Source organism: Arvicola amphibius, chromosome 4 (assembly GCF_903992535.2).
Source record: "Arvicola amphibius chromosome 4, mArvAmp1.2, whole genome shotgun sequence".
NCBI lineage: Eukaryota > Metazoa > Chordata > Mammalia > Rodentia > Cricetidae > Arvicola > Arvicola amphibius.
In genome coordinates this window covers 20,196,067-20,216,760 of record NC_052050.1, presented here as the reverse complement: position 1 = coordinate 20,216,760, position 20,694 = coordinate 20,196,067, and the positions used below count along the sequence as shown (strand labels likewise).

The window sequence follows — 20,694 nt, the reverse complement described above, 5'->3', positions numbered from 1 at the left end:
CGGCAGTCACGTTTACCTGCTTAGTCATCTCACCTTGAATCATTAGGGTTTTTGTTGTTGTTGTGGTGGTGGTGGTGGTGGGGGGTTATTTGTTTGTTTGTTTTGTTTTTTTCTCTTTAAGAGACAGGGACTTATTACTCAGGCTGGTCCTGAACTGTTTGGGCTCAGGCACTCCCCCTGCCTCAGACTCCTGAGTTGCCACACTAGAGATGCAGGCCTTCACTCCCAGCTGAGAGGATTTTGGCTTTTCACACTGGAACGCTATTTATCTTCCCTGTAGCAGAGGGCTTGCTGCATATGTGCATGTGTATATCAAGGCCCTGGGCTCTAACATGTCCTCATGGGAGACACTTCCAGAGGGCGGAGCATGCTCACGGAGGGAAGAGATCCCCAGCAGTGCACAAGCCACATTCCTAGCAGGAAGGACCAAATTTGACAGGAAGAATGTTTCCTACCTACTGGAAGGGTTTGGCATCACCAAAGGTTGTGCTGGGAATGAGAAAAGAGTCTTCCGTCTGTCCCCAAGGGAACTCGTTGATTGTCCTGGCAGAAACACCCACTTCTTTGCGGGAAGGGGTCTTAAGAGAGCGTGTTTTGATTTGGAGAGAAGGCAGCTGCTGGGCTGGCAGAAGGAAGGGAGCCGAGCAAGCAGTGGGCTCTTAGTTGTTTGCCATGGAGCAAAAAGCCTTTGGGGAATTTCTCAGTGGACAAAATGTCCAGCCCTTCCTGAGAGCCAGGCTCTTGCTGCCTGGCCAACAGGTGTACAGTTCAAGGTCCTCAACCTGAACTTTCTCACTGAGCCAGCGATGAGTCAGTCAGTTTTCACTGTTTAACAATCATTAACCCACCTCCATCTGAATCCCCGACTTGTTTTTCTGGTGAACAAACTGGGTCACTCGCTCTGAAGGTGACAGCAGCTGAACCAGCCAGTTTCCACACAGTCCACCCCGAAACACCTCCCCCCTCGATCACTTGGTAGGAGGGAGGAAAAAGAAACCCACCTAAAGTTGTAAAGAACAAAAAATATTAAATTAAACAGTGTGGCTGGGGCTGTAGCCTGTTTGGAAGTGTGTCTGCCCGGCTTGCCACAAACCAGGAGTGGTGGTCCAAAACTAATCCCAGCCCTCAGGAGGTGGAGGTCATCCAAGGTCATTCTTGGCTACAGATAGAATTTAAGGTCAGGCTTGGCTGCAGACACTGTTTTAACACACACACACACACACACACACACACACAGAACTGTTTATCTTGCTGTTTTGACTTGACCCATACCCTAAAGGTCAGACAGCTATGAGCTGTATCCTGGCTACAGTTTATAAGCAAGACTTATTCTAGTAATACTAACCAGCAAAGTAAAAGAAGCCCTTCTCTCAATAGAGCCCAGAGTCCAATCCAGAATACAGGATTCAGCTTCAAAAAACAAACAAACGAACAAACAAACATACAAACAAAAACCACCTAGAGTTTCTTTTTGATAGTACATAATTTCGGCTGATGTGTATAGTGAACCACACTCCTTCCTCTCTTGGCTCTCCTGCTGGCAAATAAACCCTGAAGGAATGAGTCAACCTCACTCTGGAGACAGTGGCAGCCAGGACACTACGCTGGGTTAGACTGTCATTTCTGGCCCCTTTCCTTCATTTTCTTCCCAAACTTCTGGTTGTCTGTAGAAAAACTGTCCCGTGTCTCTGTTGGTTAATATACCTCACAAAGAGAGGGCCAAGCCATTTTCAAATCATCCTTGGCATTTCTCAGCTTTCCCTGGAACCCCCCAGTTAGCATTGATATGTCCAGCTTCACCATTGAGGACCCGTAAGGGGTTCACCGGCATTTGTACAAATAAGAGACCATTTCAATACAAAGAGCACTCAGTTTTGGTCGTTAGGTCTGGCTCCCTGCCCCGCCCCCCAGTAGACTGCCAATGCCCCAGAGATCAGCCAGGATTTAGCTTGGAATGCCTGTGGGTCGGTCGGTGGAGCATGAAGCTTGGGTTGGTTAAGTTGAACTGGAGAATTGTTTAAAAATAAAAATGGCAAGAATTAAAAGGAAGGGGCTAGAGAGATGGCTCAGTGGTTGAGACCATGTTCTATTCCTGCGAAGGACTCAAGTTCAGGTCCCAGGACCCACACGGTGGCCCACAGCTGCCAGTAACTCCACCTTCACACTCACACAACCACAGACAGACACATACACATAAACAAACATAATTAAAAATTTATCTTGAAAAAGAATCAATTTAAAAAATATTTAAAAGCTAATGAGAGGAAGAAGGTGAGGTTCTTTCTTTGGAGAGAGATTTTTGTTACTGTTTTTGTGCTGGCTTTTCTTTATTTGTATGTTTGTTTGTTACGGTGGTGCTGGTGATCAATCCCAGAATCTCATGCGTGCCACTGTTAGACTGCTGAGTTATCCTCCCACCCCTTAGGTAATTTGTTCTTTTGAGACATAGTCTCACTGTATAGACCAAACAGGTCTTGAACTGCCAGCCTCCTGGGGTCACCTCCTGCTAGGATTACTATCATAGCAGTTGAGACAGTTCCTTAACCAACGAGATACTTAGCAAGACCTCCAGAAAACCAGATGTTCTGTCCACAGGATTTGCCTTTGGTGATGCCCAAGACCTTGGAGGACCCACAGTTTCCCTCTTCCCTTCGTTTTCCAGCTGGGGCTCTCTGGTCTTTACCTCTTTCTGCACACGATAAAAATTTGCTGGAAGCAGCAAGAAAGAGCTGGGAGGTCAAAGATGAGGTCTAGGAAATAGCCTAATCATGTAATCCAGAGCACGCACACACACACACACACGCACGCACGCGCACACACACACACACACACACACACGCCACATAGCAGGCAGGCTGCAGCAGAGCCTCCCACAGCCTCTGCATGCTCAGAATAGGACATCAACCCTGCTCTGAACCCTTATCAGCACGGGCGAGCATTCTCCGGGAGTTCCCCTGAAGATAGCGCTCTCAGTCCGTGCTCCATAGGCTGAGCACATGACAGAACCCCGCCTGACACAGAGATCCCGACTCCTCACCCTGCAGGGACCCAGACAGTAACCTCTGGATGTTTCATCAGAGAATCTGCCCTGTTTGTCCTCAACTCTCCTCAATCCACAGAAACTCGAGTCCTAGGATCATCACAACGGATACTCGATACTCTCTAGGAAGACTTACCTGGTAAAGGGAGAAGCTGTGTCTTCTAGTGAGACACACTCACTATGACCCCCAAAGTCCTGACAGTAGAGGATACAAATGTCTCAGCCTCCGAAACACACTGAGCTCACACAGAGGCAATGCCACCTCACCCTCTCTCCAGGTTAGAGACAATATGGGTAGGGCAATCAGAGTCTGTTAGAGAGAGCTGCAATCCTTGACGGTAGAGCTGAGACGGTGCCAGATCTCACCTCCAGGTCCAAAGCACATACCCTGTAAGATGTGCCCATCACTTCCAGCATGGCATGCTGTCAGCTTTCTCTGCAGATTTAGGAACTCTGAATTTCTTGAAAAATGCATGGGTCTGCCACTTCCCTGCTCCCTTCTGAGTCCTCTGTGACCCAAGAGTAAGATTTTTGCTCTGTCCCTTGCTTTCAGGTTGATTGTATAAATATATATGAAAGAATAAGCAAGATACTAGAGCCCCTTTTCTTTCTTTTCTCTTTCTCTCTCTCTTTCTCTCCTATTCTCTCTCCTTTTTCTCCCTTCCTCCCTCCCCTCTCTCTCTCTCTCTCTCTCTCTCTCTCTCTCTCTCTCTCTCTCTCTCTCTCTCTCTCTCTCTCTCTCTCTCTCTTTCTTCTGAGACATGGTCTCTCTATGTAGTCCTGACTGTCTTGGAACTTGATACACAGACCAAGCTGCCCCTTGAGCTCCCAGAGATCCTCCTGGCTTCTGCCTCCTGAGTGCTGAGATTAAATACACGTGCCACCACACCTGGCTCTAAAGCCTTTTTTCCAAACATAACTAGGATGAGGCAAAGACTTAGCACACTTGCTGGAGTAAGTAGCAAGCGTGCATGAAGCCCTGGGTTGGATACACAGCACCATGTAAACGGGGCATGACAGGGCATGCCTGTGGTCCAGCACCTGGGAGACAGGAGGGTTGTAGGACCACGGTTATCCTTTCTTATGTAGTAATTTCAAAGCCCGAGATGCAGGAGATCTAGCATCAAAGAACAAAGTGCCTAACTTTTTCTCCAGTCTCCAGTTGCCGATTCCTTAGAGTCCCGTGTTTATCAATTAAAGGGCTGGAGGCGTAGCTCAGAGGCCCTGTATTATGTAGCATGCTTGAGGCACTATATCGATTTCCCAAGAACACACCCACAAGTGAAAAAAAAGTCTTAAAATTCAAAAGAGCTTAGTTTTAAGATAATTCGATGAATTAATCATTGCACTAAAAAAATGATTGCCCTGGGGCCAGACAAGATGTCTCATCAGGGAAACAGGTAAAGGTGCTTGCCACCAACCCCCGGGGCCTGAGTTCAATTCCCGGTCCTCACATGGTGGGAGGAGAGACCTGAAAGTCATCCTCTTATGTACACACACACTTTATCACACTCACACACATGTACACACACACTCACACACATACATGTAAGTAAAAAAAACATTTTAAATGATTGTTTACTTGCCCTAAGAAATATAAAAATCAATATTGGAAAGAGTGTTGGCATCCCGAACCAGAGGTAGACCCCGGGCCCACGTGAAGTTGGTGAAAGGCCAGCAGAGTGACAGTTCCCAGGACAGCAGAATCTGCTGTTACATATTTTAAATTGATAACTTAAAACGTCAGTCCCCACAGCAGCAAACTTCCCTTTGTCTCCAGATTAATGCTGCTGCAGACTTCAAAAAGCAGACGCACTTACTTGCAGGAGCCATGGTGGCAACAGACTCTGCCCCGAGCCTCTGGCCTGGCTTCAAGGGCCAGGAAGGAGGACAGCCCCCAGCACTGTCAAGCAGTGTGCCCAAGTTAATAATTGGCTCTGCCAATGGCAGATCAGGCTGTTTTTGTGTGCCTGATTTGCTATTTTACGTAAATCACCCTGAACATGCTTGCATCAACCTACTGATGATGCACCTTTGATCAATAGATTTTAGACAAAAGTGGTTTTCGAGTCCAAAGATCGGGGCTGGGTTGACCTACAGACTGAATCCAGGGCATATAAAACAGGGGCAAGGCACAAACTGATAGCAGAGCAATCACCATCAAGCTCGGGCTCACTGCACGGGCTCGGCTGCCAGCTTCCTGCGGTACCAGCGGAGTGAGGATGGAGGAGGGAATGAACTTTCTCCATGACTTTGGGATCCAGTCGACCCGCTACCTCCAAATGAATTACAAAGACTCCCAGGACTGGTTCATCTTAGTGTCTGTGATCGCTGACCTCAGGAATGCCTTCTATGTCCTCTTCCCCATCTGGTTCCATCTTCGAGAGACTGTGGGCATCAAACTCCTTTGGGTGGCAGTGGTGGGGGACTGGATCAACCTCGTCTTTAAGTGGTAAGAACCATGCAAAGGGGTGCTTGGCAGGGAAAGAGGCCGCGTTCTTGCTAGAAATGGCTGTCCTCCAGCAGGGGCACTCCATCATGCCATAGGCTAGACCTCCCTTGACTTGAGAGTATCAGCAGGAAGAAAAAAGATGGAGAGAATCCCACCAGGGCCTGGGAATAGGGAAAATCTATTTTATCTGACCTGCAGGAGCTGAATTAAATGAAAAGTCCGTGTGAAGTCTTTGTTATACTTTATTACTTTAAGATAGGGTCTTGTGTAGCCCAGGCTGGCCTCAAACTTACTAGGCAAGAGATAGTAAATGACTTTGAATTCCTCTTGTCTCTACTTCCTGAGTGCTGGGAGTACAGGTGTGAGCGCCCACGTGCAGGTTAACATTCTGGCGATTGAACCTGGGGCTCTGTTGCTGATAGCATTTTCAAAGCATGCACACGATGCTTGTGCACCCAAACTGAGCCGCATCTCCAGCCCCTGAGTATAGGTTTTAGTACTTTGAGGAAGGATGGTTACCGTAGACATAGATGTAGGAAAGAAGCAGGGAGGCTGGGAAGAGGAAGCCAATGGCTCTTAGCCTTTAGGTTAGGCAGTGAGAAATAACCCAGGCAGCCAGGACCTGGTTCTGCCACCTTGCAACTGCATGTCTATGGAAAGTTGCATGAATTTTCTGAGCTTCTGTTTCAGAGTCTCTAAATTTTTGACTCTCTCCAGAATCTTAATAATAGTCACAGTGGGCATTTATTGAGTAGTTACTATGCGCCAGGCTCTGTGTGTGTGTGTGTGTGTGTGTGTGTGTTATGTGTGTGTGCGCGCGCGCACGAACACACGTGTTCTATCACTGAGGAGCGCCCTCAGCCCAGGCCTTGGGCTTTTCTGTGGAGATGCTATTTATGTTACAGGCCAGAGAGCAAGGCTAAGCATTCACCCGTGGGATGAACATGGTTCCTCCAGAGCAGAGGCTACCAGTGCTCTGAAGAACTAAGTTCCAGCTAGTGGTGGGGGTGAGACAACAACCCTGACTTCTAACACTGGCCGGGCACCATTGTGTAAATTTTCCCATCACGGTAATATCTAAGCTATTGATGCTTCTTGTTTGAAAGGAATCAATGAATACTGATTTGGCCTGTTTCCTCAGCTAGAAAATGAAGAGGACCAGTTTCCCCATTCATAGAATTATCTGTGTCTGTTACCAGGTGATGTGTGTGTGTGTGTGTGTGTGTGTGTAGACATGGTCACGTGTGTACATGTATGTGCCTGTGTTTGTGGAGGCCAGAGCATTCGTTCCTCAGAAACTTTCTGAGTCAGGGTTTGTGACTGGACTGGAGCTTGCTGAGTAGATTAGACCCTGGGGATCCACTGGCTTGTGTGCCCACTGGGGTATACCATCATGCCTAGGTTTTGGGTTTTTGTTGTTGTTTTTTTAATATTTATTTATTTATTATGTATACAATATTCTGTCTGTGTGTATACCTGCAGGCCAGAAGAGGGCACCAGTCCTCATTACAGATGGTTGTGAGCCACCATGTGGTTGCTGGGAATTGAACTCAGGACCTTTGGAAGAGCAGGCAGTGCTCTTAACCTCTGAGCCATCTCTCCAGCCCTGTTGTTGTTGTTTTTGCTTGTTTGTTTTGTTTTGTTGTTGTCTTGATTAGTTCTGGTGATGGAATTCAAGGCCTCCTGTTTTCATAGCGGGTTCTTGACCTCCTGAGACATCTCCCAGCCCCTGGCTCCCTGCTTTGCTTGTGGACTTTTTGTTTATTTGTTTGTTTGTTTTGTTTTGCTTGTTTTTTGAGACAGGGTTTCTCTGTAGCTTTGGAGCCTGTCCTGGAACTAGCTCTTGTAGACCAGGCTGGCCTCGAACTCACAGAGATCCGCCTGCCTCTGCCTCCCAAGTGTTGGGATTAAAGGCGTGCGCCAACATGCCTGTGTTTTTTAAGATGGGGCGTGGGGGAAGATACACAGTGATGAGGAATTATTTCATTCTGTAGCCCAGGCTACTCTGGAATTTATTAAATAGTCCAGCCTGGTCTTGACTCATGCCTCCTATTAAGTGCTGGGATTACAAGTGTGAGCTGCCATGCCTAGTTTGTTTGTTCTTGAATTCTAGAGGCTGAATTCAGATCAGAGTCTTATGCGCACTCTTTATCACTAAGCTGTCGCCTCAGCCCCATGGGATTTTCTTCTTAAAGGACAAGGTCTCTTACAGCTTGCCATGGACAGGCCTCTAGCTTGTAATCCTCAAACCTCAGGTTCTGGGGGCTCAGAGTAAAGGTGTGTTCAACTATACTCTGTTGCAGGGCATTCTTTGCTTTGTTTTTGAGTAAAGGACTCATTTGACATCGGTTGGCCTGAAACTCAGTAAGTAACTGAAGATCACTGAATTTTTAATCCTCCTCTTCTATCAGACAAGAGCTAGGATTACAGATGTGTGCCTCTCTGCCTGGCGTGTATGAGTCTCTGTGTGTGTGTGTGTGTGTGTGTGTGTGTGTGTGTGTGTGTGTGTTGCATGCATGCATGCTTCATCATGCAGTTTTATGTTAGAGGACAGCTTTCAGGAATCTATCCTTTCCTTCTACTATGTGGTTACCAAGGATACAGCTCAGGTCGTCATGTTTAGGGGCAAGTGTCTTTACTTGCCAGACATCTTGTTGGCTCTCTCCTGGTGATTCTTAATACCTGCCTCCACTTCTCATATTCCTTAGCCATAAATAGTAAAAGTCCTTAAGAGTAGAACAAATTGGGTTCCAGACTGAAAGTAGGGCCTCAAACATGATGATCAAGGTGAGGGGCGGCTCAGTCAGTGAATGTTTGTCTTATAAACCCAAGGACCTCAGTTCAGTCTCCTGAACCCATGTGAAAATGCTGGGCGTGGTGGCATGCATTTGTAACCCCAACACTGGGGAAGTGAAGACAGGCTGTTTTAGGGTATCTACTGCTGTGAAGAGACACCATGACCACAGCAGCTCTTTAAAGGAACACATTCAATCGGCACTGGTTCACAGTTCCAGAGGTTTAGCCCATTATCGTCACGTCATGACGACAAGCATGGCAGCACGCAGGCAAGCATGGTGCTGGAGAAGGAGCTGAGAGTTCTACATCTTGACCCCCACGCAGCAGGACACTGTACACCACACTGGGCCTAGCTTGAGCATTTGAGACCTCAAAGCCTGCCCCAATGGTGACACACTTCCTCCAACAAGGCCACACCTATTCCAACAAGGCCACCCCTCCTAATAGGGCCATATGTGCCAAACATTTAAATACATGAATCTACGGGGGCCATACCTAGTCCAACCACCACACAGGTGGAACCCTGGAGCTAATCTACCCTAATTGGTGAGCTTCAGGTCAGTGAGAGACCTCATGTCAAGGAGACAGATGGCCTTTTGGAGGTTGTCCTCTGACCTTCACACCCCTTGGGCACACACACATTAGAGAGTTGGGGGGAATGGCAAAGGAGAGAAAGGGAGGGAGCAGGACCTTGCTGTGTTGCCTAGGCTAGCCCCAAAGTCTTGGTCTGAAGTGATTCTCCTGCATCAGCCTTCCAAATAGCTAAGCCCACTACTACATCTGATTTTGGAAGCTACTTGTTTATGTTTGAATAGATAATACGTTCACCTGTCAAAATTTCAGAACTTGCCAGGTGGTGGTGGCACACACCTTTAACCCCAGCACTCGTGAGACAGAGGCAGGTGGATCTCTGAATTCAAAGCCAGTTCCAGGACAACCAGGGCTGTTACACAGAGAAACCCTTTCTCAAAAAAGATTTTCTTTCTAAAGCTATCTACTGTGTCACACAAAGTCCTCCCAGGCCCTCTCCCCAGGAAAAGGGAGATACATACCTCCAAAGGGGATAAACACGCCAGCTTCTTCCTCTTTGAAAGTGTGGGCTTCCAGATAAATCATGCACAGAATCACACAAACACTGGTTCTACTTTCCACAGGATTCTTTTCGGACAGCGCCCATACTGGTGGGTCCTGGACACGGACTACTACAGCAACACCTCGGTGCCACTGATAAAGCAGTTCCCCGTCACCTGTGAGACTGGACCAGGTAAGAATCCCAGCCCTCACTGAGGTGAGGTGGACATCGTTCTTCATAGACATGCTCCAACATCCTTTGCGGATGATGCCAACCTTGGGGCTGGAGGGGCCTGAGGACATCCATTGCTTTATTCTTTGATCATAATTCAATCTGTCTTCCATTAGTGCGATATCACCTTAATTCATGGCAGCAGGGCCTTCCACTGCTAGCGGGGAAATCTGAGTGATGCTTCCAGGATTAACGTTCCTAGTCCAAGAGAGGCCGGGCCATACCCGCAGGCAAAAGACTAGTCAGAATAACTGAGTCTTTGCCCTGTATCCAGAGAGGTGAAAGTGATTGATAGAAGCCTGAGGCCTTATTGTCCCTCCCAGCAGCCTGGCCTAGTTAACGTGGTCCTCTAAGCTGATTGTCCCACCCCTCAAGCTACTCAAGGTTTTTATCTTATTTTGGGGAGGTTGAGGAGGTGGAGTTCTTCTGTTCTGCCAGTCAGCTCTGTCCTGCCAGCTGTCTCCCAAATAACCACACAAAAACTTATTATTAGTTATAAATGCTCATCTGGTAGCTTGGGCTTGTTACTAACTAGCTCTTACATCTTAAATTAACCCATATTTCTTATCTACACTCTACCACACGATGATACTTTTCTCAGCACAGCATGTTGTTCCCGCATCTCTGTTTCCTTGTGACTCCTCGTGACTCTGCCCTTCTTCTTCCCAGTGTTCTCTTAGTTTGTTTCTCCTGCCCAACCTCTTTCTGCCTAGCTATTGGACAGTCAGCCTTTTATTAAACAAAATCAGAAGGTGCCTTGGCAAAAACACATCCTCATAGTGTACAAAAAGATTATTCCATAACAGAGTTGATATGGGATTCCCCTCTGTATGCTATGAATATGTTTTATTACCACTGGTTAATAAGGAAGCCACTTTGACCTATGGCAGGGCAGAATATAGGTAGGTGGGAAAACTAAACTGAATGTAGGGAGGAAGAAGGCAGAGTCAGGCAGACACCATGTAGCTGCCCAAGAAGCAATAGGTAACAATCCATGAGTTTTGTGGTAAAAATACAAAATAATAAAAATGAATTAATATAAGATGTAAGAGTTAGGGCTGGGTGGTGGCGGCGGCGCACGCCTTTAATCCCAGCACTCGGGAAGCAGAGGCAGGAGGATCTCTGTGAGTTCGAGGCCAGCCTGGTCTACAAGAGCTAGTTCCAGGACAGGCTCCAAAGCTACAGAGAAACCCTGTCTCGAAGAAAACAAGAATAAGAACAAGAACAAGAACAAGAACAAAAACAAAAGATGTAAGAGTTATTTAATAAAAAGTCTGAGCTAATAGGCCAAAGACTATGTAATTACTATTCAGCCTCAGAGTGGTTATTTCATAAGAGATTTCAGGAACTCGTGAGCAGGACCTAGTAGATGGAGAGAAACCAGTCCAGGAAGACCAGCAGATTGGAGAATATTTGTAGCTACACAAGGTTGTTTCTTTATTATGAGGTAGTTTTTTAAATAGGTCAACTAGTCCTAAACTTATGATGTAATTGAAGAGGACCTTGAACTTCTAATCCTCCTGCCTCCCCAACCCTCCTGAGACAGCAGATGTGCCAGGATTCAGTGCATGCTAGACAAGTACTCTATCAACTGAACTGCATCCCTGAACCAACCTGTGATTTGTTAGTTATAACCATATAGGAATTGTTAGGTCAAGTGACAAGACTTTTTTGTATTAGAAATATCCAATAAGTCCTTCCCAGAAAGTCTCAGTGCTACTGTTCCTTCCTCGGGATCCCTTTCCTTGCCTTCTGCTAGAAGAAACATCTTAGATGTTTAGTCTCAGAGACCAGTGTTTTTTGGTTTTTTTTTTGTTTTTTTTTTTTTTTGGTTTTTCAAGACAGGGTTTCTCTGCAGCTTTTTTAGAGCCTGTCCTGGACCTAGCACTTGTAGACCAGGCTGGCCTCGAACTCACAGAGATCCGCCTGCCTCTGCCTCCCGAGTGCTGGGATTAAAGGCGTGTGCCACCACCGCCCGGCTGAGACCAGTGGTTTTTACTGAGCATCTACCATGTCCCAAGCCCTGTTCTAGATGCCTGAGATTCCTTTGCTGATGATCAAAACAAAGATCCTGTACAAAGAGCTGAAATTTAAAGGGGGCTTGGTGTGTCAATATATAAAAAATCATAATAAATCAGTAAAACAGTATATTAGGATATGATTATTTGAGTGCAAAAAGAAGAAAGGGAAGAGAGAAGAGGAGGCTGGAGAGATGGTTAAGTAGTTGAGAATACTAGCTACTCTTCCAAAAAAGAAAAAAAAGCCCAGGTTCAATTCCCAATAATTCCCAACATCCATATGGTCTCTCACAGATATCCGTAAGTCCCATTTCAGGAGATCCAGTGCTTCTATGGATACTTCATGCACATGGCAAGCAGACATTCATGCAGGGGAAACATACATACACATAATTTTTTAATAGGAGAGGAGAGAGAGTTTGTCCATGAGATTTCCTGGAATGCTGACTGGAGGGGAGAGGAGAGAGCAAGCAGCTGATAACTCTCCAGAGCCACAATTGTGCAGGGGTAGGGATGTGTTGATGGGCAGATGGAAAAGTCCAGGTGGGGCTAATTCTCCCTTGACTCCGCAAGGAGCTCTTAAACTAAAGATGTTTCTTAATACAGTTCAGTTATGGGATACAGGCTATACCTAGGTATGGGGGTAACCTTGACCAAGGTGGCTGTCTTCAGCCCAAAGCCATGCCCACAAAAAGCTGAGAGTTAAGGACAACTTACAGCTATGCTCTCAGCAGTTGGAAAACCATCGTTCTGTCTAGGAGGGGTGGCAGATCTCGGAATTGGAAACAACTGTAAATTGGTCAGAGTAGGTCTCATTGAAAAGGTGAAATCTAGGGGCTGGTGAGATGGCTCAGCTGTTAAGAGCACTGGCTGCTCTTCCAGAGGTTCTGAGTTCAATTCCTAGACCCCATGATGACTCACAGCCATCTGGGATCTGATGCCCTCCTCTGATTGCAGGTGTATACGCAGATATAGCACCCATAAACATAAAATAAATAAATATATATTAAAAGAAAGAAAAGGTGAAATGAGCCAGGCAGTGGTGGCACAAACCTTTAGTCCCATCACTCAGTAGGCAGAGGCAGGTGATCTCTGTGAGTTCATGGCCAGCCTGGTCTACAAAGTGAGTTCCAGGACAACCAGGGATGTTACACAGAGAAACTCTGTCTGGAAAAAAAAAGAAAGAAAAGAGAAAAGCTGAAATCTAAGTCAAGGCTTGAAGAGACAAGAGAGTTAACCAGAGGAATTATGGGAGAAGAGCATGTCTGATATGTTTAGAGGCAAGCATCGAGGCAGTATGGCCAGAGCAGCATGAGGAGGAAAAAGAAGGGAACTGATGGTGGTCAGATTGATGTGTAATTTACCAATGTCCTGATTCCTGTGCAATCTCGAGACCATCTGAAACAACAAAGGCAGAGGACAACCTCTCCACTGTACTCCCCCACCCCTGTGCAGTCCTGGTGCATAGTATGAATTCAGTTTGTTAAATAATTGAATTATAGATAAATGAGTGGAGAGTAAGAAGGATGGATAGTTAGATGGAAGGCATGGTTAATGGATGGGTTTATGGATAGTTGGATGGAAGGCATGGTTAATGGATGGGCTGATGGATGGGTAGATGGAAGGCATGGTTAATGGATGGGTTTATGGATAGTTAGATGGAAGGCATGGTTAATGGATGGGCTGATGGATGGGTAGATGTGTGGATAATGCCTTGGCAGTCTCTCACACGGACACCTTTCCATCTTTAGTCTATTCTCCTCTTTTCTGCCATCTAGGGAGTCCTTCTGGCCATGCTATGGGTGCAGCAGGTGTATACTACGTGATGGTCACTTCTACCCTTGCTATCTTTCGTGGAAAGAAAAGGCCAACGTACGGATTCCGGTAAGAACTCACCCCTGGGGATGTGGGTGAGCAGGAAGTTGCACACTCTGTCGCCAGCAGAGTTGTTCTTCCTACTTCCCACATCCCATTCTCACATGTGCAGCTGGCACTAGTAAGAATCGTAGCACCTATGCTATGAATGAACATCAGGGTCACAGAATATTAGGGCCAGAAGGAACCCACTAGGATAGCCCTTGACTTAGACAAATAAATAAAGCTTGCCACCATGAATAGGAATTCAAAAGATCATCTAGAGCATTGATTCTCAAGACCTATGGGTCATGACCCCTTTGGGATTGAATATCAGATTTTTATTTTTTTAAAATATTTATTTATTTATTTATTTATTTATTATGCATACAATATCCTGTCTACATGTATGCCCACAAGCCAGAAGAGGGCACCAGACCTCATTACAGATGGTTGTGAGCCACCATGTGGTTGCTGGGAATTGAACTCAGGACCTTTGGAAGAGCAGGCAATGCTCTTAACTGCTAAGCCATCTCTCTAGCCCCTCAGATTTTTATATTACAATTCATAACAGTAGAAAAATTACAGTTCTGAAGTAGCAACAACATAATGTTATGGCTGGGGGATCACCACAACATGAAGAACTGTGTTAAAGGGTTGCAGCATTAGGTAGTTTGGGAGCCACTGATCTACAGAGAGTGACGGAGCTTAAATTAAATTCATTATTTCATCCATTCATTTATGGGTTTGGTTCCGGTGTTCGAACTTGGGACTTGGGCATGCTGAATAACTACTCTATCACTGAGGTGTATCTCCAGCTTTAAGAAAAAAGGTCAGGCCGTGATTGTGCAAGTCTTTAATCCCAGCTCTCTGGAGGCAAAGGCAGGTGAATTCAGAATGGCCAGGGCTACAGAGAAACCCTGGCTTGAAAAACAAAACAAACAAACAAACAAAATCCTAATTTTGTACCAGCCTGGAGTCACCTCATAGGTGAAAATAAACAGACATAAGATGTTCCTAATTGCTGGGTGGTGGTGGCTCATGCCTTTAATGTCAGCATTTGGGAGGCAGAGGCAGGCGGATCTCTGTGAGTTCGAGGCCAGCCTGGTCTACAAGAACAGGCTCCAAAGCTACAGATAAACCCTGTCTCGAAAAACCAAAAAGGAAGAAAGAAAGAAAGAAAGAAAGAAAGAAAGAAAGAAAGAAAGAAAGAAAGAAAGCAAGCACATAATGGGGGACTAGAGAGACGGTTCAATGATTAAGAACACTGGAGGCTCTCCAGAGGACCTGGGCTCAGTTCCCAGCACCCATATGGTGGCTCACAATGGTCTATAACCCTAGTTCCAGGAGATCTGACTCCCTCTTCTAACCTCTGCGAACACAAGGCATGCACATAGTATATAGACATACATGCAGGCAAGACACGTATACACATTTAAAAAAATAACATCAAGTGATCCAGGCAAGGTGGCACCTGAGAAGCGGGGGATCAGAAGTTGGAGATCAACCTTGGCTACAAGTTTAAAGCCCACCAGGGCTACATAAGACCCTTCTCAAGAAAAACAAAAGATTAAAAAAAAACCCTCAGGCTGTAGAGATGTGGCTCAGCAGGTCAAAATACTTGCCGTGAGATCCTCATAAAGCTGACGGAGAAAGCCAGCCCCACAAAGCTGTCTCACTTCCATACACATGCTGCGACACACAGGCATCCCACTCCCACATCATATAGAGAAACACAGCAATAACAAATTAGAGGGTTTTTTAAAGAAAAAAATGGCATAAGCACAGTCTTAGTTAATTTTCTATTGCTTTGAGGAAACACCGTGATCAAGGCAACTTATAGATGGAAAGGCTTGAGGTTTGGTTCCAGAGGGAGAGGGTTGGATCCATCGTGGCGGAGAAGTGTGGAGGCAGGAACAGCTGAGAGCGCGCAGGTTGAACTACAAGCAGGAAGCAGAAAGGGAGAGGCCTCAACACTCATTGCGGCTCTGGGAGTCTTTCAGCTTTAACCCACCCCTACTGACATACTTCCTCCGGCAAGGCCACTCCTCCCAATCCTTCCAAAACAGGGCCACCAACTGGAGACCAAGTATTCAAATGCCTGAGAATACAGGGGAGGTCTTATTCAAGCCACCACAAGCACCTCACATTTTTGAGCTTTTGAGCAGGACCCCCAGTTTCTAAAAATTCCTCTGATGGCACCTCAGTTTACCAGGCTCCTCCACTCTGACCAGGGCTGTTTTCTATGATGAAGGATCAGCATTTGGGTTCTGAAATGGTTACCTGTTCTCTTGCAGGTGTTTGAACATCATCCTGTGGTTAGGATACTGGGCTGTGCAGCTGAACGTCTGTCTGTCCCGGATCTACCTCGCGGCTCACTTTCCCCACCAGGTTGTGGCCGGAGTCTTGTCAGGTATTTGCAGTTCTGACTCCTTCCCCCCTCCCCAACCCACCCCCGCTTCCTATTCCTTCTGGATCTTCCTTGCACAACATACTGTCAATGTTTCAGTGGCTTCAAAGTCAAGGGTGGGTGGGTGGGAGGCTAAGGAAGTGGCTTCATCTATAAACCAACATGAGGACCTGAATTTGATCCCCAGCACCCACTTAAATAGGCAGGCACAGCGGCGCATGCCGGTGTTCCCAGAGCTGGGGAGGTAGAGACAGGGGGATCCCTGGAGTTCACTTGGTGAGGCTCAGGTTCCAGGGGCAGATCCTATCAAACAAACAAACAACCAATGAAGTGGATGCTCCTGAGGAACGCCTGAGGCTGACTTCTGGTCTCCACGGCACACGTTCACACACATGTGCATCCACACACGTAAACACGCAAGGACACAATTGAAATTATTAGTTTGCACATCATTCCCGAGCTAAACTACTAAAAGTATCCCAGAAAAGCTAACTCATCCAACCGAGCTTGTCTAAAGTCCCCAAGCTTCTTTTTTTCATTTTTTAAAAAAGATTTAGTTATTTATTATGTATGTAATGCTCTGCCTCCATGTATGCCCGCACACCAGAAGAGGGCGCCAGATCTCATGAGCCACCATGTGATTGCTGGGAATTGAACTCAGGACCCCTGGAAGAGCAGCCAGTGCTCTTAACCTCCATGCCATCTCTCCAGCCCCATCCCCAAGCTTCTTACCTTCTTTATTTCTCATTGATCTTCAATTTGAAGCAGCCCCCCATTCCTTCTCGGAGAACCTACCAAAGGTACAATGACTTGGGAGAGTTCCTTATTGAAAAACATCCATCTGCAGACCTAACCGATGTCTGCAGCTGGTGTTTGTGCATTTGCATTTTCTGAGATCCAGTCAGTAAGAGAAAGAAAAGATTGAGGTTAAACATTAAAAAAAAAAAAAAACAGTCCAGATTTGGGGCTGGGAGGGAGGGAGGGAGGAGGGCAGAACAATCAATTGCAAGGGCCTGCGTTTGATCCCTGGAACCCACATGGCACCAACTCCGACTAGCTGTCCTCCAATTTCCACATGTGAGCTACAGCACGTGTGCCCACACACATACACTCAAACACAAGGTGAATGAAATGTGTAAAAAGTAACAATAAAGCTGGACAGCAGTGGCGCACGCCTTTAATCCCAGCACTCGGGTGGCAGAGGCAGGCGGATCTCTGAGAGTTCGAGGCCTACAGACTGAATCCTAGGACAGCCATGGCTGCGCAGAGAAACTTTGTCTTGAAAATCCAAAAATAAATAAGTGGGTATAAAAATAAAAATGCCTGGTAAATGAACACATGCTTGTAGAAGCTATGTCACACAAAAAAACTGGGGATGTTTTGGCTAGAGAGGATAATGTCATCAACTGTGTGACCAAGGGTTTAAGTGAACAACTTATTAACTTCTGTGGAAGGAACTGACACCAACAGATGGTATTGAACGGTGACAATGGTCTGATGAGATGGCTCAGTGGGTTAAGGCATTTGCTACCGAGCCTGACAACCTGAGTTTGAGCCTGGGACCCACATGGTAGAAAGACCCAACTCCTGTAACTTGTCCTTTGACCTCCATACAGATGCCATGTCACATGTAGGCCTGCCCACACATGAACAGACATGCTTACATACACATACCCAACAAATAAATACATTTGGTGAATTTTAAAAACAAACAAACAAACAAGAAACAATAAAAGCAGACAAGTCAATCCAAAACTGAAAGAATGGGCCTGTCTGTGGGAAGGCATTCCATCCCTGAGTGTATGCAAGAAGAAGCACACCACACACAACAGGAAACCCAAATTCAGTGGGAAGATGTTTGAGATGCGATTCTTCCATCTGAAAAATACTCTGCTGTTGAAGACCTTCCACTCTGGTGTGTGACTTAATTTCACCTGGCGAGGTGATGGCCCTGTCACCCTTTGCCGCCTCTTTCTCACAGTGCTTTCTCTTGCACAGGCATTGCTGTGGCTGAAACTTTCAGCCACATCCGGGGCATCTACAATGCCAGCCTCAAGAGATATTGTCTCATCACCTTCTTCCTCTTTGGCTTCGCACTCGGATTTTACCTGCTGTTGAAAGGCCTGGGGGTAGACCTTCTGTGGACCTTGGAGAAAGCCAAGAGGTGGTGCGAGCGGCCGGAATGGGTCCACCTCGACACCACGCCCTTTGCCAGCCTCTTCAAAAACCTGGGCACCCTCTTTGGGTTGGGGCTGGCCCTCAACTCCAGCATGTACCGGGAGAGCTGCAAGGGGAAACTCGGCAAGTCACTCCCATTCCGCCTGGCCTGCATTGTGTCCTCCTTGGTCCTCCTGCACCTCTTTGACACTTTGAGACCCCCATCCCGGGCTGAACTTCTCTTCTACGCTTTGTCTTTCTGCAAGAGTGCGACGGTGCCCTTTGCCTCTGCCAGTCTCATCCCCTACTGTCTAGCCCGGGTTCTGGGCCAGACGCACAGGAAGTCTTTGTAAGGCATGAGGAGGCTTTGGTATTTAAAGTCAACGACCATGCAAAGGATTGGGGCCTACCAAAGCCTTCGGCATCCTGAGGCCAGAGGTGTTCACATCAGCCCCGGTAACCCTGTCTTTCTTTGCTATCTTAACCAAAAGGGTGAATTTTTAAATGCTTACAGGGCTGTTTGAGAAAAACCTTGAGAGCTAGAAGTTGGGTCATTCTGGAATTTTCCCTGAAGGCCCACATGCCATTCTCCTGTCAGACATAGAAGAGCAAGCCCAGGCCAGAGATCCTGACTGAGAATTCTCTCCCTGTGCAGGATCCCCCCAGCTGGGAAAAGAGCACAGTGCATTTGGGAGGAAGAGAAAGAAGGACCAGGAGGAGGGGGGTGAGCAAATCACAAGCCAAGCCACGTTATGTCTGAGTCTTTAGAGAGGACACTCTTGATAATGGCAGGCCAACTTAAAGTGTACTGAGCAGTCAGTTAAAGGCGGGAATTCTTCTTCCCGCTTTTCTCTGCTGGGTCCTGAATGGCTATGGTGACCATGTAAGTCAGAACATACACATCAGCAACTTCTCGGTCTGTCTCCTCAGCCTATGTCTGCGTTCCCTAGAATTCTCCACTAGTCCCCTGCCCCCGTGGCTGGACCCTCAGATGTCCAGCGCACAACTGTTTGGTGGTGCTTTTTGTAGGGTTAAGTTAAACTCTGAAATCTCGGGCGAAAGGGCAAAAGGAGAGCCAGGATCCCCTCTCCAGAAGGTCACTCCGATGTTACTCATGATTCCTGGAGCAGAAATATGACGCTTTCTCTAGCCCACGCCAGCCAAGGACTCATTCTTAGAGAAAAAGCCAGCTCCTCCGTGCCTGGTTTCCAGCCTTCGCTGACTTGCAGAGTATATCTACAGAAAGAAAGAAATGCTGTAGCTATTTATTCAAAATGTCTTATTTTGCTACGAATTATACATATAATTCTCATTCTCACCCACACATGCTCCCTGTTCCTAACATCTTTGAAAACTACATATATGTAGTATTTTATTAAAAGAACATTTTATTTAAGAATGGAGTCTTGCTTATTACTCTATTTTATTTTGTCTTTATTATTTTTCTTTTTATTCCGTGTGTATGGGTATTTTGTCTGCATGTGTGTCTGTGCACCGTGTGCATGCCTGTTACGTACAGATTCCAGAAGAGGGCATCAGATCTCCTAGAATCGGAGCTACAGTTGTTGTGAGTTGCCATGTGGGTGCTGGGAATTGAACCCAGTCCTTATAACACATGCAGAAATGTCAAGCATGGTTGTACATATCTGTAATACCAGCGATGGTGAGATGTGAGCTTAGCTTAGGAGGTGACATTCCAGGCCAATGAGAGATCCTGTCTCAAAAGATGGAAGGTGTTTAAAAAACAACACGTGAAGCCACACACACCACACCACACCACACACACACACACACACAGACACACACACACACACAGATAGACATACACACAGACACACACACACAAAGAAAAAGCACATGATAGGAAAAGAGTTCTATCACAAGCTGGCTAAGAGGAACTTAAAGGGCCATCTTCCCTCTTGGGAGGCTGACTTAAGGGCAGTTTATATAGGAAATAGGGATTGCAGACTGATGGACACATAGCTGAAGATTTGTATTCAAAGCACACCCATCTAATCACCAAGTAAGATGCCTTTCAATTTCGCAAATCTCAAGAACAAAGATCAGCTAAACTTAGTAGCACAAACCTTTAATCCCCAACATTCAGGAGATTTGCTAGTTCAAGACTAACCTGAACTGCAGAGCAAATTCAAGGTCAGGCTGAACGATTTAGTGAGACCCTGTCTCAAAGTGAAAAAAAAAGGGGGGGGGCTGGGGAGATGACTCAATTGTTAAAGTGCTTGCTATGCAAGTGTCATGACCTGAGTTTGGTAATCAGCTCCCATGTAAAAGCCAGGGGCAGCGGCACATGATGTAATCCCATAGACAGGGAAGTGGAGAAAGGAGGATTCCTGGGGCATCCTACCTATCTAGTCCAAAGGAAACTCCATTTCCCCAAATTCCAAAAGGCAGAAGGGACAAATACCTATGGTGCTTATTGGCTCACCAAAGTGCATGCTGGCTGCCAGCTCCCTCTTATCACGAGTACATGGTACAGATCTCGAAGTCCATACCAGTATCTTAGCTCTTCCCATCTTCCCTACCTTAACCTCCCTCCAGCTCACGGGCTTCCCCACCCCCAGCTACGCATTCTCCTTATAACCCTGCTATTTTGACTACTGCTCACTCTCTGTCTCCCTCCTCTTCCCACACTTTCCCTCTCTC

General features: G+C 46.5%; 1 protein-coding gene across 1 annotated transcript; it reads left to right on the top strand.

Annotated features, from left to right (window-relative positions):
- Window positions 1-5,168: 5,168 nt before the first annotated feature.
- Window positions 5,169-19,429, top strand: G6pc1 (glucose-6-phosphatase catalytic subunit 1). The gene is made up of 5 exons (XM_038326608.2): window positions 5,169-5,492; window positions 9,443-9,552; window positions 13,388-13,493; window positions 15,761-15,876; window positions 17,872-19,429. The coding sequence occupies exons 1-5, from the start codon at window positions 5,263-5,265 to the stop codon at window positions 18,381-18,383; spliced, it is 1,074 nt and encodes a 357-aa protein (XP_038182536.1). The 5' UTR covers window positions 5,169-5,262; the 3' UTR covers window positions 18,384-19,429.
- The last annotated feature ends 1,265 nt before the right edge of the window (window positions 19,430-20,694 follow it).

Bases quoted from the DNA above. Each gene is read 5' to 3' on its own strand.
- G6pc1 (XM_038326608.2), top strand. From the start codon at position 5,263: ATGGAGGAGGGAATGAACTTTCTCCATGACTTTGGGATCCAGTCGACC. The intron at 9,553-13,387 runs GTAAGAATCCCA...TCTGCCATCTAG, and splicing joins CACCTGTGAGACTGGACCAG to GGAGTCCTTCTGGCCATGCT. The intron at 15,877-17,871 runs GTATTTGCAGTT...TCTCTTGCACAG, and splicing joins TGTGGCCGGAGTCTTGTCAG to GCATTGCTGTGGCTGAAACT.